A 17,003-nucleotide genomic window follows, 5' to 3' on the forward strand; every position below is an offset into this window, starting at 1 on the left:
CAAGGTCCTTTTGCAGGATATGACTACACTGCTGGGGACTAACCCTGTGTTTCTAGAGCACAGATGTGTCTTGCAGGAGCATTAGAGCTGGCATCAAAAATAATTTTCTTCTGCAATGAACCTGGAAGCAAACCCCATCATCTGTCCCTACAGAGAACTTTCAGTCATTCCAGTGCCTCTTTTTTGTATGTTTTTCAATTTTCATTTCCTCTTTTCACTGGACAAGGACTCTACTGGAACAGCCAAAGAATCACAGAATCATCTGGGTTGGAAAGGACCTCTGAGCTCATCAAGTCCAACCCTTGATCCACTGCCACTGTGGTTCCCAGACCATGGCACTGAGTGCCACATTCAGTCTCTTCTTAAAAACCTCCAGGGACAGAGAATCCACCCCCTCCCTGAGCAGCCCATTCCAATGCCTGATCACCCTTTCTGTAAATGATTTTTTCCTAATATCCAACCTAACCCTCCCCTGGCAGAGCTTAAGTCCATGGCCTCTTGTCTTACTGATGGAGAAGAGCCCAACCCCTCCCTGGCTCCAACCTCCCTTCAGGGAGTTGTAGAGAGTGATGAGGTCTCCCCTGAGCCTCCTCTTCTCCAGACTGAACACCCCCAGCTCCCTCAGCCCTTCCTCACAGAGAGAGGTGGTTAAAGCTGTTAGGAATGTGCTGAAGGGCTTGGCTGGATGGCAGCCACAAGCCTGGCATGTCCTCCCCACATGGCATCTCTCAGCATCTACCAAGTTGCAGGCAGCTGGTGTGAAGAATGTAAGAGTTGCTCACCATCAGGAATGGACCCTCAGGAGGAACCACCCACCAAAAGCAGGACCCAAAGAACGAGCTCAGGCTGAGGAAAGGAATGAGGAAGCAGCTTCCTACTCACCATTAACAGTGAGCCGGGCCTTGTTGGAGTAGGTGGAGCCAAAGTGGTTGGTGATGATGCACTGGTACCGCCCTTCATGGGTGAAGGTGACGTGGCGGAGGTGCAGGATGGTGGTGTACTCCATCACCTCCCCACCTTTTGCCCTCACATGGGCAAAGTTCTCAATCTCAGCATTGTGCAGCATCTCATTGTCTTTCTTCCAAGCAAACATCATGGGGGAGCTGCTGCTGCTGGCGGCCGAGCAGGTGAAGCGGATGTCCTTCCCCAGCACAGCCACGGTTGTCTCGGGCTGGATGATGATCTGTGGCTTGAGGAAGTCATCTAAAACAGAAGGCAGGGTTAGTTCTGGACTGTGAGGAAACAGAGGAGCAAGCAGAGAGATGCAATAACAAATAGACAGTGCCTAAGTGACATCTGCTTTCACATCCACTGTTGTCTGCAGTCTGCCATCAAAACTCTCTTTACTGTCCACGTGTGCCATGCACAACTCCTCTGGTTCCTTCTGTAACCAGTGGACTGAGATGGTCACTTGGTGACCTCAGACACACACAAAGATGCTCTCTTCACCAATGCAGCTGAAACCTCAGGAAGATCTAAAAAAGACCTAAAGATCCTCAGGAAGATCTAAAGAATAAATCCTTACTTGTACAAGCCACTCTTGAAGAGCAATACTGAACTTCAAACTTCACCTTCAGGCCTGTATTAGTGTGAAGCAGGAGGGGAGAGCAGGACACTTAAAGACTTGCAAATGACACCTCTAATGATCAAAGTTCCTGATCAAGGTGACCAAAGAACACACTGTCAAAGCAGAAGCAGGCACTGTATTTGTCTGTCATCCATCTAGGGTGGAAATCTTTGCATATTCTCTCTCTGCCCTTAAGACTGTTGGTTTTAGCAAGATTCCAAGCAGATTCATATATTAGATTTCTACAAATGGTGTAATTAAATATCTGACTAAGGTTTAATTAAACAGCTAGGCCTCTGGAACCAGGAGTACTAGTGCCTGGAGGACTTGGCAGACACCAGAGAAGCAAAGCTGTCTTCACTTTGTGATGTTGCTGTGGGGATGGAGCCTTCATGATTTCTTCTTCCAGAGGAGCACAGCAAGCCTCTCAGACTCACTCAGATGGAGGCCACCAAGGCAGAACACTGCTACTGGGGGATCAAGAGGGACATGGGACAGCAGCTGGAACAAAGCCTTTTCTCTGTACTCAATGCAAGTCTGGCATTCAACGTAGTTACACAGGATTTTCCAAAGCTCATTTTTTCCTTCATGTGACAGTCTCGTGCAGCTGCCCCCAGGATCCACACCACTTGGCTCCACAGCACAGGGTTTGGCTCACCAAACCAGGCCTTTATGTTGCCCCAAAGCTGGATGTATGAGCAGCATCACTTTGGACCCCTATGACAATTTACTTTTTTTTTTCTTTTGTAAGAGAGGCAGCAGAGGTTTGTGTGGGGCATTAAGGAAAGCTGCTTTGCAACCACTGCTCATGGGCAGAGTCAACAGAGTAGGTGCTCTTCAGAAGAAAAAACATAGGAGAAAACAGTATTATAATGCAACTGTTAGCAGTTGGTTGTGTAATGTCTTACTGTCCCAGTAAAAGAGCTGTGATGGAGAGATTCTCCTCCGCTTTGGTTTTTTTCTTTGTTTGTTTTTGGTTTTCTAACCCTTTGTTATTTGTACAAGTTAAGATCATTTTTTTAAGATGAGTGCAGACCCCAAAGCCAGAGAAGAAGCTCAGAACACTGCAGAAGGACAATAATTATAGCTGCAGGCTTGGTAGTATCAAACTGAGAAGCCTGGGGAAGTCTCTGCAGCCCCAAGAACAAGCATCAGTCCCTTTTGATTTAATACTCACTCAAGGAGCCCTGTAAGGAATACACTGGATGCAAGCAATGTGCTCTGTGGTTTTGGTGGGAAATAAATCGAAGCCAATGACAAATTTTTAAAACACAGGCTTGGGCTTCCTTTGATCCCATTGAAAAACAAAACAAAACAGAAACCCTCTCGTAATAACATGCTAGTAGTCAAAGAAAATGTTTCCCAAGTGAGTCCTACCCTTCATACAACCTCAGAACACACAGGCGAGACTTACCACACACAAAACTCTCTGGCAGGATGGAAAAAATGCTCTTGCTTTTTAGTGACTCAGGATGGGCACAGGTGGCCACCACAAAGGATTGCAGCTCCTTCTCAACTAACCACTGGGGCAGCCATTTCAGCTGGCAGTCACAGAGGAAGCTGTCACTGTTTATGTGGCTGCAGGGAAACAAAACCAACACGAGCCTGCTGTGAGTCTCACAAGGAGAGAAGGCTGGAAAGCTCACAGCCCTTTCATGTTAGACACATTCCTCCTCCCTCCTTTCCCCCCCCAGCATGGGTGGAAGAAGAAAAAGGACTGCAGGGCTGTCCTCGAGGCACTAATGATGTTAAATACATAACACATTTCAACAGCATTTCATCCCCACACAGAGCAACCCACTCCTGTGCTCCAGTGATGCTCCCTAGAACCTTATGTTTATTAACACCAACTTCCAGAGTGATCCCCAAGAACAGACAAGCAGGGAGAGAAACCAAGGCAGACCATCTACAAAGGAGACATGCAGCAGAGGCACAAGTACAGCCCATCCTGCTCCTATTTCTCCTATCCAGTCACCACCCGTGCTTCTCCTCTGCTTCTGTGCCTTGAGACTCTTTGGTGGCAACTGAATTCAGGGCTTAATTACTGAAGGATTCTTGCCAAGTTCCTGTAAGAGCTGTCAGTCCCTCAGGGGCAGTCCCAGAGGGGTAAGTGGAGAGGCCCCTGCCAGTCCCCAGCATCACAGGGGTAAGAGGTTTAGCTCCAGTTGTGTTTCCTGATTAACAGGAGCAGTGGAAGAGAAATAAGCAAAGATGTTTGTGTAAACCAAACAGTGACTGGGTTGTAAAGCAAAAACCAGTAATATTTCTCAGCATCTTAACAGTAACTTAACATCTACAGAATGCATTCTGCATCTTAATGTCCCCTATCTGAAGGCCTCCTTCTCCATGTTATTAAGGTTTCTTCACAATATTTGGGATCTCACAAGCTCTTCTCTAGTAAGATCAATCTTTTGCCTCACTTTTGTCAAGAGCCAGTGCATAAGATAAGGTGGTTAAAAAATAACAGACATGCAACTTTCACCTTATTCATTCCCCACTCACTGGTATTAAATGTCATCACTAACATCAACCACCTGACTCCCATTTCCAAAGTCAAGAATAATCTGACCAAAACCCAACAAAGTCATTTCTTGTTCCACAGACACTGCACTACTCCAGCGTGTAGCAATGCACTGACAGTGGATTAAATATTTATGGAGAAAAGGAAACCAGGGAAGACTGGAAACAGTGTCTGATAACAGTGCAGAGCCCCTGCCTGGAGCACAAGCAGCAGCTCTGATAACACATCCATATTTTTACACCAGAAGTCTGGGTGACAAGTGCATCCAGTTTGAATGGTGCTTATCACTGAAATGTCAGTACTGCACAGGAGCCCTGAACACAGGTACAGCACAGAAGCCACTGGGAATTAAATCAGTGGCAGCAGGAGGAGAGATGGCTGAAAGGACCAGGGCTGGACTTCCTGAGCAGAGATGAATAATTGCACAGATGTGAACCTGCTGGAAGAACCTGTTCCAATGATCTCATTTCACTCACTGTTAAACGCACGATGTTCCCCATGACATCTACTCAAGTGTAAAAATACCCTGCAGAGGAGGACAGGGGGAGGAGGAAATAAATGAGTGGTAATGCAAATAACACCCCATTGGAAACAACGTGCTACTTCTCACGTCCAGGGCAAGATGGATCTCTGCCTCCTTAATGGTGTGTACAGCCCAATTACTTACAGCTGCTGCAGGCTCCTCATCTTGGCAAAAGCATCTGCTTGAATGGAGCGGATGGCGTTATCCCCCAGGTTCCTGCAGGAACACAACCAAAGGTGGTGTGAACACGAGGGGTGCCCTGGCTGTGACAAAGTCTCTCCATACTTCAGCAATGACTCCACTGCTTAAGATTTGGTAGCTCCTCATCAAGGCCACGTCCACTTGTGGTTCACAGGAACGGCTTCCCATGAACCACTTCGATACTGAGTAAGTATTGCTGAGCAATACAGCAAAAATTCTGGGACTAAGTCATTAAGTCATTCTGTATCCCATCTTCTCACTACGCTTTCTCAGTCCCAGCTACCTCCATCATCCATAGCTCAGAAATTCCTCAACCCCCTTGATAACCAAAGATAGTCAGGAATGTCGTATGCCAGGCTAGACCTTCAGCAAACATAAAGAAAGCAAACACTTGCACTAAAGGGCATCTGAGAAGTTATTTGAAAATGACTTTGAGAGGATATTATTGTGTTTGAAAAACACTGCCATGTTTCCAAAAGAAGGGATTCTTCAAAGCTTCCCTCATAGCTAAAGCTAATTAAAAATTTCACTTGTCTTCTGAAAAAGGCCAGTGTCAGATTAAAGGCTTAAAAGTTTACCAAGTGAGGTGTAGGGCAGACTAGTCCTGCTGTCAGAGGGAATCTCAGCAGATCATTAATAAGGGAACCTTTATCCAGGAACGTCCCCCCCTACTCAGGCAGCCCAAACCCTGCAGTATGCTCCCAGTGGCTGCAACATTTCATACGATCAACAGCCAATAAAACATCTTGAGCAAAATCACATATACTTTAAGTTGTCTTAATTCAGAAAGGAAGTTATTCATGAATCACTGCTGGATTCATCAGCCTTGGGACACAGGAAAAAAACTATGTAGTGGGAGCCAAAATTTCCTTCTTGCAAATCACTCTAAGAGAGTTGTGTTTGGTGCCTGCATCATGAGCACTCACCATTTGCAACATGTGTCACTGCCAGGGCCTAGATGTAGGAGGAAGCTGGGGCAAGGGAGGAGGAAAGAGGGCTCCATCTGAAAGCATTATTTTCGTTGCTAACAGCCTGCAAAGCAGCAATGTGCAAGTCCAGGCAATATTTATCCAAGAACAAATCAAAAAATTAAGAGCACGCAGATTTGCCACATGTTCTATAACTTTGTTCCTGGCACAAAAAAAGGCCAAAGTTGAGGCAGACTTATAATGAGAAGGAAGCAGGTGGCCCCCACAAATGGACTGGCTTCTCAGTTTACAAAGACACTATTAAATTGCTTGCAGATCTCTCAAGCAGCTACTTTTGGCAGACCCCCCCCCCTTCCCAAACTCTGAGGCATGGTGGGTTACTCACAGGTGCTCCAGGGCCTCCAACCCTGAGAAGGCTTTCTTGGCCACTGACTTGATCTTGTTTCCAAACAGAGTTCTGCAGTTTCCAAACATCCAGTGCCAGATAAACAGGAATAAAACAGAGAGAGGGGGACAGAAAAAGAAGAAACACAATTAGTGTGGCTTTATCTGATAAACGTGCTCAGTGTAAGTCCTGGGAAATCTGAACTGCACAGAGATTAAGAGGGCAGAAGTACATTCACTTTCCTGCTCCTGAAATTAAATCCTTTTATCTGTATTAGAATTTAATAGTGATGACAGCACAAAAGGGAATGTGCTGTATCATGTAAAAGGGCAGGTTGCTCCATTGCTTGGAAACCAGCTTGCTGAGTAACAGAAGGTCCCCTCTCTTCTTTGCAGCCCGGCTGTGGACAGGTTTAAGTGCAATGACAATTTCAGATTTTACTCTCTCCCTACAACACTTTTCATTTCTTCCCAGATAGTCAGAGAGTGGTAATTTAGTCACTGCTGCTTGGCCTAAACAGACATTGCACACAGGGGCTGAGGGCTGTCTCTTGGATCACCAAAGCAAGTACTGACTTCCTTCCTTGGCCTATTACACCAGCAGAGTATTTGCTGCATCAGTGTGTGTGGCTTTTTGCTCTGGGTAAAATACCCCAAACACCAAAGGCTGTGTGCACTCATGTACCATCATTTGGAAAAGGGTGCTGCATTAATGAAGGCTTTGAAAAATCTATTAGAATGATTAACTTTGTAAGTAATCCACTATATGCATGCCCTGGTCATATGGCTGCATCCATACAGACTGATTTTTGGAGCCACATTCCTACATACAGGTGTTCTGCTGAGCCTGGGTTTGAAACTGGGGATTTTCTATTTATTATTTACAGTGGATCTTGGACTTTGAATATAAAGATACTGATTATATCTGATTACTTCCATCTGGGGATGTGACTACACAACATCCACATCACTTGCATAGGTGCATTTCTAGCTATACACCAGAAATCCATAACACACTGGAAATAACACCATGCCCCAGCAAACTCATTAAAATCATTATGCCTTTTTTAATCTCAGCAAACCACTTCTCCCATTCCGAAAGGGTCTGAACCCAGCGGCCCCTTCAAAGGGCTGTGGCCCCGCTGGAATGCAAAGGCAGGGGAATGCAGCTCCAGGAGGAGCCTGCGTGCTGCAGCCCAGAGCCGGGCACAGGCATTGCTCTCCCGGTGATTGCATCACTGTAATTACAGGCTCGGCACGCAATTCATTAGAAAGCGGCATTTTCTCCTCCAGCCAGTTTTGCACCTGCAGGAAGGATCTCGGTCATTGAGTGAGCCATCAAAAAACCGGTTACGTTTAGCAGCTTGAATAATTAGGAAAGTCCTTGTTCCCCGGTGATTCCACTGATGCTTTTTATGCTTCGATGCTTCTCAACTCTCTCCTTCTTGAAGCAACATTTTAATTTAGGGCTGTGCTCTTCTTCCTGGAGAGCTTCATATATAATTCAGTGACTGGCCTCCCCACCTCTTAGTTTAACACCTTCGTTTCTGCAAACAACCCTCTTCTGTGCTAAATCCTTTCAGAGGCTAATCTGTGCCAGATCAAAGGGGAACGGCTTTTAAGGCCATCTCCATAGAGCTGAGGTGATTATTAATTCATTGGAAGGTCTCCTCTGAAGTGCCCATTTATTTTTTGTATGCTAATGCATTTAAAGATGGTTGACAGTTTAAACACAGGCCCTAAATCACACAGTGGAATGTTTGCTGCAAAGGCTGATACTTTATTTTATTTACAAAAAAAAATAAAAAAAAAAAAAAAAAATAAAAAATAATAAAAAAAAAATCCTGCCAGGGAGAATGATACTCACTTCACCCTTAGATGAAATTACAAGTTTGGGATTTATGTGCTAATGAGCTAAAACAGATCTGAGCTGCTTCCTTTAAAAGTGGCCAAAAGTCCCCAACACATCTCAAGAAACATCATGGGATCCTCTCATATTCCAAGGGTTTTTCTAGCCTGAAACACTCTGGCTGACAATGAACGATGCCAGCAACCTGCTCAGAGGCTGTTTCAGAGGGGAGAGCCCCACAGCCTGCACTCTGCTCCCATCCTGGCTCCTCCTGCTCCCTACCACACCTCCTGGATCTCTCCTGACCCGCACAACTCATCAGTGCTCATTTCTTCTGGTTGCTCAGTCAAATCCTTTGGCTGAACTCTTTCCCTCTATGCTGTCTCCTTACTTTTTCATCTCTTTTAGACACATCCAGCATTTCTCATATAACCCCAGCAGTTGACACCACCGTATTTGCTTCCATGACAGTGGTGACACTGCAGGGATGCCTGACAGTGGATGTCCTACCAGGACAGCTCTCTCTCTCAGCCTGCAAATCCCCCTGGACAAAGCCTCTGCTCCCACTACCCCCCTTCTAGCTGCTCACATGGTTTCAGTTTTCTTCAGACAACCCAAAAACTTCAGCAATAGCAGCCAAGAACCCTCCCACTCACCCCATCTTCTCTTCTGCCTTTTCTCTTGAACCTTGTGGGAAGATTTCTCCACTTCACGTGCAATTCCTACCAACATCTTTCCCACATTTCCACCCCCAGGCCTCCTCCCTGCACATCTTTAAGTCCTTCTCTGCCTTCTGCCTCCCTTTACTCACAGCTACGACTCAGTTACCCTCTTTTTGATTCCAGTGACTCCCCTCAACAACCACCAAATGCCAGCTACATCTGTGATTTCAAAATCTTTCTTTTCCATCTAAGCATTAGGTCCTCACAAATCCTGCCATGGCTCTTCCCACTCCCCCAGGAGCCTCTAATGAGATGGTGACAATATACCTCCTGCCAGGATTCATTCCAGCCATCTGCTATCCATCGAGGTACTTTTACTGCACCTCTGGCTGTGCCATCTCTGCATCAGAGACAGCGTGATGGGGGAGTGCTGAGAACTTAAACAAAGGCAAGAGGTAATGATTAGACTCTTGATTTGTCACAAGCCATCAGAGCCTTTTCTGACAGGGCTGATTTATACAGCTGATTTCAAACAGAACACGGACAAGTCCAGAGCAATGTGAAAATCCTGGTGAAGGCCAAGCAAGCTGTAAACATTTGCAAGGCGCATGCTTGCCTTGGGTTTCTTTTTATCTCTTTAAGAGCCTGTGCCCCGTGGTGCTTTTTATTGTCACTGCACATGGAAGCAAGCCCAAAAGATCACTCTCAGACAGAGTATCCCACAGAAACGAATCCTGTTTCAGTCCCTCTGTTGTAACAGGAAACGGGGTGATACTTGTCTTCTGTTTATTGTTATTTGCTGCATCAATCAGGGCTGCACACTGAAGACATTGCAGGGGCTTTTTTGGTGCTGATTGCTTTCAGAAGCAAGGAACAATTGTGCTGAATCTGACAGATGGAAACAACTTAAGTTTCTTTCTCCTGTGTCTCTGCACTGCAGTATGTGGCACTGTCAGTTCATCACTTTCAAATTATAATCACCTCAGATCTGCTTACAAACACAAGTGCTTGATAACCACACTCTTGCAGTGAGCCTACAAAACTACCACATCTCTGATTTTTTTTTGTTGATTTTTGTCTTGTTCCAATGCAGGAAGACTGTGGCAGAAGGGAGGAACCCCAACCACACAAAGGGACACAACACAACTGCTTTGCAGAACTTCAAACCCAGGGATACTCACAGCTTGCTCAGGTTTTCCAGGCCTGTAAAGGCTCCGTTGGTGTCTTCTATGGTGCCTGAGATGTCGTTGTGGTCCAGTTCCCTGGGGAGAGAACAAGAGAGAGTTTATAATCAGGGTCTTAATCCTAGGTGCATCGTTAAAAAACAAAAGGAAAAAAGTCTGAGAATGCCACACAAAGAGCTTCCCATTTTCTCCTGACAGTTATCAGAAAAAGCAGAGTCCTGCAGCAAAGCAGCACTAATCACTTTTCCTGCAGTGCCCCATGCTGAGATGGTGCATTCCAAGCAGAACCCTGGCTTTTTCCTAGCTGAAACACTGGGTTTCTGAGACAGCAGCAGTAGCAGACTGGAGGTCTTTACTGTTATTTAACAAGCAGGTCTCAGACTTTTTCTAATTCTGTGCATCTGAACAAAAGGAGGAAAAAAGCAGTGAAGTCTCAAAACCAAACTGGGAGAAACAGCTCTCCTTAAATGCTGCTGTCATGAATTAAAATAACTTTGGCTACTCCATTGTATACATGTGTTTGTCTGTATCTCTGGAAGATGATTTGTTGTATTTTCTATGTAGCTGCATTTTTTTTTTCCTGGCAATGAACTTGAAAGCTCAGCAAAGGAAAGGACTATCATCACTATACAAAGCTAACTCTCCATATAACCACTTAAAAAAAAAAAAGTAAGAATTGCTTTTTCAGTTTGATTCTCTTGGCTTTCACACTGACCATCTATTGCAAGATTCAAAGAGGTCTGAAGAAAAACAAGCACCTAGAACAAACAGATAAATCCACAAAAGCTGTTTAAACAGTCTGTTTAAAAATCCCTCCCTCCTAGCTTTAATTCCTAGCAATGAATACCTAGCAACAGACAGAAATTTATCATTTCTAATGTTAAGTAAAAAGAAAAAAAAAAAAAGTGCATAGTCTTTGTTGGTTTTGTTACATCACTCTGATTTAAAGCCTAGCAAAAACCAACAACAAAGCAAACTAAAACATCCAGATAACCCCCTGAACCCTCAGGTATCCCTTTCACACCTTTTGAAGATTATTATCAGAACATTTCCCATTTAAATATATAAAGACTAGAAAATAAAAATATTTCCAAACCAAAGCCCCATGAATTTTGCAACACCCCAGGCATGGGCAGCACAGCTCCTAGGCTATGCAGCAGAAAAACAAAATAACCCATGAGAAGAAAGAAGAATTAAAAAAAAACTCTTGTAGTGTCCATATTGGCATGGTTTTCCTCAGCTGAGACAGGACTGCAACTCTTGCTCCCAGTACCTAAAGCTGGCTGCAGTCTTTACTTGCTTCTTTCTCAGCTTCAGTGTGTGAACAATGAGGAGGGAGATGGCCCAAAGCCACAATTCCTGTTTCTCAGCTGCCTTCAGCGTGAGACCTGAATCTCAAGTCTCTGGGAAGCCCTGGCCTTAGCCAGCATCCTGGTGGATGTCAGGGTGATCTGTGAGCAGGTCTGTGCCAAAGGAATGGATAAAAACCCCAATGTCCCCACAGGGTGTGGGCACACATAATGCTGTGGTGGCACAGGAGACAAGGCCAGGAGATGCTTTGATGTGCTGACTTTTTCAGTGCTATCCGTGCGGGGCATGAGCAAACACATCCTCCTGGAGCTAAGTTTCTACATTTCCCCCATGGTTGCCAAGTCAATGCTCATTGTTCTGTATGCTTTTTAAGGGCAAATTCATTCTCAGACATTTCTCTTCAGTTCCACCATGGGCAACCAGTCTTTGGACCAGCAAACTCTTTCCCATGGCAGAGACAGACAAGTGGGAACAGCCTGTAGGAGCTCTCTGACACACACTTGTATTAATTGACTGCCACACATTGTGTTTTCTTGAAAAAGGAAAAGAAAATGGTATTGCTTGTTCATCCAGAGGCAACTCAAAGGTTTAGTGTTAGAAAGGAGGAATAAAAACCTTTTTAACAAATGAGTGAAAATAGAGAGAGAGGGAAAAAAGAGCAGGGTATTTTGGCCTAGCTCTCTTTGTATTCAAACTCCTCTCCCAGCCCCTGTTGCCAATTTCCTATTCTTTCTGGCTGGCTGAGCTTGAATGCTTGCAGCCTTGTTAATCATTGTGCTCCGAGGTCTCTGGGCCTGACCTCTATTTGAATAGCTCCACATTTCAGCAGTTTCACACCCACCAAAGGCTCCCCAACAATAGGCCATAATTAAAGCATGCTCGGGTCTTTTTCACCAGGTGCAGGACCCAATAGGCCTTTCTCTTTATTAAATTAGAGCTCACTCAAACACTCCCTCTCCACCTCCCCCCTTGGCCCCAGACATAAAAGAGGCTCCACATTCACTGCAGAGCAAAGAGAACTACCAGCTCCCCTTCCCCTCCATTTTTCTTTGGAAACCTTTAGTTCCGGTCTTGACAGCTGCCTCAGAGAGGTCCCTTTCTGAATGCCCAGTGGCTGAAAGACTTTGGCTGAAGTTTAAAAAAAAAATGGGGGGAAAAAAGCAAACAAAACCCAAGCTCACTTTCCAGTAACTTTCTCCACTGTGAACTTCAATAAAAGAAAGAGAAAGATACAGAAAGTCCTGTAAAAAGAGAAGATCTTTGTGTTCCTGTTTCCTTTTAATTACTTGGATCAGACTGGGCTTCTGAAGAGGAATAAAAGTATCAAAGTGGAGGTTTTTTAATTTGCAGGAAGAATTAAATCACACTTCTGAACTCAGCCATCCTGGGAGCTTGGAGAGTGCTCACACAGGCCGTGAGAACTTCATGCGGAGGCAGATGAAGCCTCCACACTCCTTGGAGAGAGAAGGAGAGCAGGCAGCAGCTCTGCAGGTTCACACAGCTGCAGGAATGGACAATTAAAACCTGGATTCTCCATCTGATGGTTCTAAGGCAACCCCAGACATCCCTCAATCTAATATAGATCATTTTGCAGCTCAGTATTAGGGCACATGAAATTTTTCTCTTGATAGCATGGCAACTTTTTCCTTGGTCAGAGGTTATGAAGAAAAATAGAGCAACATTTAATGGCCCAAGTGAGCCCAATTCTTGAAGAATTCTGGTCAGTCTAATGGTACACAGGTAGCAGGTTCCTGGTCCCATGGTTGGGCCCAAGACTGGGTGAAGCTTTGTGTGTTGTTACACTTCTGGTATAATCAGATCCCAATCCCCAAACTCTAATTTGTTTGGCCACTGTTTTTTTCTTCTCAACAACTTCTTAGCTCAAGATTTTCTATTTTTTATTGAATTAAACCCAAAAAGTAACAGCCCACAAAAATGCTCAATAGCACATTTAAGAGGATACTCAGATTTCCAGAGTTGTCACGGGAAGGTACCATTCCCTGCTCCTCCTGAGTGCAGAATGACCCAACAGAAACTGCATTTTTTGAAGAATTTCAGAGTCAATATGATGGCAACAGAAATTACACTATTAGCTGAAGGACTGAAACCTCAGGGATTTATCCTCAGTTTTAGGTTAGACTCAGAACCCTGTCCCACATTCTGGTGATTTTCCTCCAGAGCCCTCTACTATGAAAACACCCTACAACACCAAACAGTCCAACTGCAATTCTCCTAACTTCTCTTATCTAAAAAATACAAGTTCACTGCAGCTGAATAACTGAGTAAAACCAACAGTTGCTGAAGACAACTACTGAACAATCTATAGGGGAGTTTGACACCGAGGACACAGGCACCCAAAGCAACTCTAAAGCAGAACAGTTTGACAGAACACAAACTGTGGAGGGAAGGTAGATGTTAGCTGGCAGAAAGTGAGAGCAACTTACAGGACACGCAGGTTTTTGAGTCCCTTGAAGGCACCTTCTGCAATATGATTGATGGAATTATGGCTCAGTCGTAGCACGTGAAGTCCCCCAAGGTCTGCCAGGCTTCCCTCATCCAGCCTGGTCAGGTTGTTGTAAGAGAGTATTCTGGGGGAAAAAAAAAACACAAAACCAACACCCCCTTGTCAGTCCAACCTTGATTTTTCAAAACTCCTCTGTGCCAACCAATTCTTGCCTCCCAAAAACCACCTTAGGAGGAAGGATGTGTATGGGTGGATATATAATAACTTGATTAGGAGATGAGACTGTAGTCTGCAAATAATCCCACCAAATATCTGCAAATAATGGGGCAGCTTGGATGACCAGAGGGGAGCAGGAGGCATTTGGTACAATAACCAATATGCTGTCAGGCATGGCAGGGAGATGCTACTCTCTCCTGTCTGGCTAGGTTAGGGTCTGGGAGAACCACCCCTCCTCAGTCCCCCAGTGTATAGGTGACATTAAGGTTATCAGTCCTGGTTGTGTTCCATCCTCACTCTGATTTGGACTTCCTCTGTTATCTTACAGGAAAAAGCAGTCCTCTCCTTCCCCACACCCTAGGAGGTGAAGAGTGACATCCAGCAGATGGATTTTGAAGTTCACACGTGCTCTTGGCAAGGTCCAGACTTCTCTACTCAGGAGGTGTCTTATCATTCTGCACTTGTGCACAGCAAGCCCCAGGCACCTGGGTGTGGGTGTCTTCACAGTCAAAAGCCAACAGCATTTCAGCACAAGGCAACTGAATGCTTCCTTTCATGCACAGGAAGGAGGTTTCTGTTGTAAACCTGTTGTAAACCAGGCACCTTCCCTCCCGCTCCCCTGTGTCAAGGAGTGTGCAGTCTGCTTCAAATCTTCTCCATTTACAAGTGACTAATACTGGAGGGGTTGTTTTTTTCCTCATTTTCCACCCATCTATTCCCCTTGCCAATATTATCTCTGGTTTTAGAGACATTTTAAAGTTTGGAAGCTGCTAGGAAGCAAGCTGTTTTTCTCTCCCAGCCAGGGTGCAGATGAGGCTACTGAGATTTGGCACCAAGGGCAGGGCATGGGAAGCTACAAACCACTGCAGAAACCTCACACACAATACAATCCCCTTTTGTGCAAGCAGGAAAGCCACAGCATTACTGATATTGAGGGGCAGTTTGGTTTATCAAAAGAGGGACCAGCTGAGGGAGCAGTAGGCAGAACCAGTGGTCAATGATCTTCATCCCAAAGCATTCACTCACAGCTCCCTGCTTCCTGCTGTCTGGATGTCACTACAGCTGGATAAACCCTGCAAGGGCTACTGGAAGGTGAGTGTGACCAGCAATAGCCTCAGATTAAAGTTGCCAGCACATTGATGTGTGGGGCATTCAGCTACAGGCTTACCTCTTTACAAAGGATTTTTGAAAATACCTTAGTGCCTTGGGAACACAAGTCACTTCAAAAGATGTCAGGATTTGGGCTGCTGAACTTCTTAAAAGTGGAGTAATGCAGCTTTAAACATGCACTGAAATACTTCATAGTACAGACAACATGAAAAAAAACTGCACTGAGTTCCAAACCTCCAAATTCCTCTTCTAGTACTGCCTGTTAATGAGCCTGCTTAAAAATGTGTCTGTGGCTTGCAGGAAAGTCATTGCAAAGCCAAAACCTAAGTTAAAACAGACTCATACTCCAAAGTACTGAGAGTGTCATTTACTTGGCAAAGGAGCTGCCTATCTTTTAGCTGTGTGAGTGGGCAGAGGGCAAGCTTTGGAAAAAATTCAGCAAAGATTAATGAGTTTGAAGAAGGTATGGGACAACATACTTTCATTCCTAAAGAAGTTGTAGTGTTAGTTATGAAGAACTGGCAACCTGTCAAAATTATGTCCTCACCTGCGATTAAAGACTTTGGCTTCAAGGAAAAAAAAAAAAAAAAAAAAAGGTTTCAAAAGTAATCCTAAACCTGACTGAGAAAAAAAAATAGTTCCTTTTGATTCTATACAGAAGAGTTCCTGCCACAACTGGTGAAGGCATGTTCCCCTCCATTCGTCCTGACATCACCTCAAAATGGACAGACAGCAGCAGGCTTTAGAGGGCTCGCTCTCAATAGCTCCACCCAGATGGAAGGTCTCAAGAGACACTGGCAGTGGCTTCCTTCACCATGCAGAGGCTCTGCTCCCTGCCAGTGGGACAGACCCATTCCCAAAAGTGTGTTTCCCTGCTCAGCAGTTTAGTTTGTGTTGAGAGAAGTCAGCAGATCTCTGCTGCTTCCCTTGCCTTCTCATTTCTACCAGAAATCACTGGAATGAAGAAATTTGTCTACAGTGCTCTTGTGGCCTGGTGAGGAAGCAGGAGAGCAGCACACACAAGTGCTACTTAAAGGGGTTAACCAGAAACCTGTTGTGCTGCTGGGCCCTCTGCTGCCCTTTCATTCCTTTTGACCAAATTATAGGTAAAAAGTGAAAAGAAAGATCCAGCAGCCAAGTTATCATTCACTTGTGATGAAATCCTATGCTCCCACTGTGGATTTTTCCATGATGGTGATGCCCTATCACCTGACTGGTGAATACAATTGGCCCTTTCTGATGTCTGTAACAAGGCAAGAGCTCTCCTTGTTAGTTCTTGCATCAGACTAGAGTCCTGGGGTCATGTTTTCTCCCACCAGCTGAAAGAGAGGCAACTCATCCTTCCCTAGCACAGATCAGCAGGGCTCTGTCCACCTCCCCTTTTCAGGTCAAGGATTTTGAAACTCATTCCCTGTACAACCAGAGATAGTGTCTTCTGGGAACTGCAACCCACTAGATGTAGCAACAGAGGAGGTGACTAAGAACTTTTTAATAAGGAATGAAACCTATACAGAGACAGTCTAGATGTATCTACTTGCTTCCTTTCCTCACCCTTCAATTTCAGAGCCCACCTCTCCTACAAGTACTCTTTGGCTGTGAGAGTTTCAGTTAGCAGTATCTGATGGTTCCCTGCAGCAGCCTTACCCTAAAGGCAACACCTGCAAGAGCTTGTAATATTTTGTAGAGATGTGTGCTAACACCCACATAATCACCTTCTGAATCTCAGCTTATGCTGTCTCTGGCCTCACACTGTAGCACAATCCTGTCTGTCAGGCCAAGCCAGTGGCTCCTACCACCTTGCAGCATCAGGTTATTTTCCAAATCTACCCCATTCTGCACCAGAACAAGCAAATCCTGTGCTGGGTTTCTGCAGTTACTGCTGCAGATGGCCACGAAGCCAGGACAACTCACCACAAGCACTACTTGTTAGCAGAAAATATGCCACAAGATGTCCCAATCCATACCTGACAAAGAAAGGACTCAACATGACATGCAAGCTCCTATCTAACCTTTGAGGGTTTGAAAAGGCAGTGTCAGGTAGAAAGGACAAGCATAGCTCTCCCTACAAGAGTTCTGCTGCTG

The 17,003-nt window shown here is 45.0% G+C and overlaps 1 protein-coding gene across 2 annotated transcripts in view; it reads right to left on the minus strand.

Annotated features, from left to right (window-relative positions):
- Positions 1–17,003, minus strand: part of LRIG1 (leucine rich repeats and immunoglobulin like domains 1) — an 86,357-nt gene that overhangs the window by 8,228 nt on the left and 61,126 nt on the right. For both annotated transcript variants that reach the window (XM_030458196.1, XM_030458195.1), the window contains exons 8-13: positions 13,576–13,719; positions 9,818–9,898; positions 6,127–6,198; positions 4,756–4,827; positions 2,982–3,145; positions 883–1,203 (exon numbers count right to left, since the gene is read on the minus strand). In XM_030458196.1, coding sequence (XP_030314056.1) covers positions 883–1,203; positions 2,982–3,145; positions 4,756–4,827; positions 6,127–6,198; positions 9,818–9,898; positions 13,576–13,719 — 854 coding nt within the window. The remainder of the gene's footprint in view (positions 1–882; positions 1,204–2,981; positions 3,146–4,755; positions 4,828–6,126; positions 6,199–9,817; positions 9,899–13,575; positions 13,720–17,003) is intronic.

This window comes from Calypte anna, chromosome 12, assembly GCF_003957555.1.
Source record: "Calypte anna isolate BGI_N300 chromosome 12, bCalAnn1_v1.p, whole genome shotgun sequence".
In the NCBI taxonomy this organism is placed as follows: domain Eukaryota; kingdom Metazoa; phylum Chordata; class Aves; order Apodiformes; family Trochilidae; genus Calypte; species Calypte anna.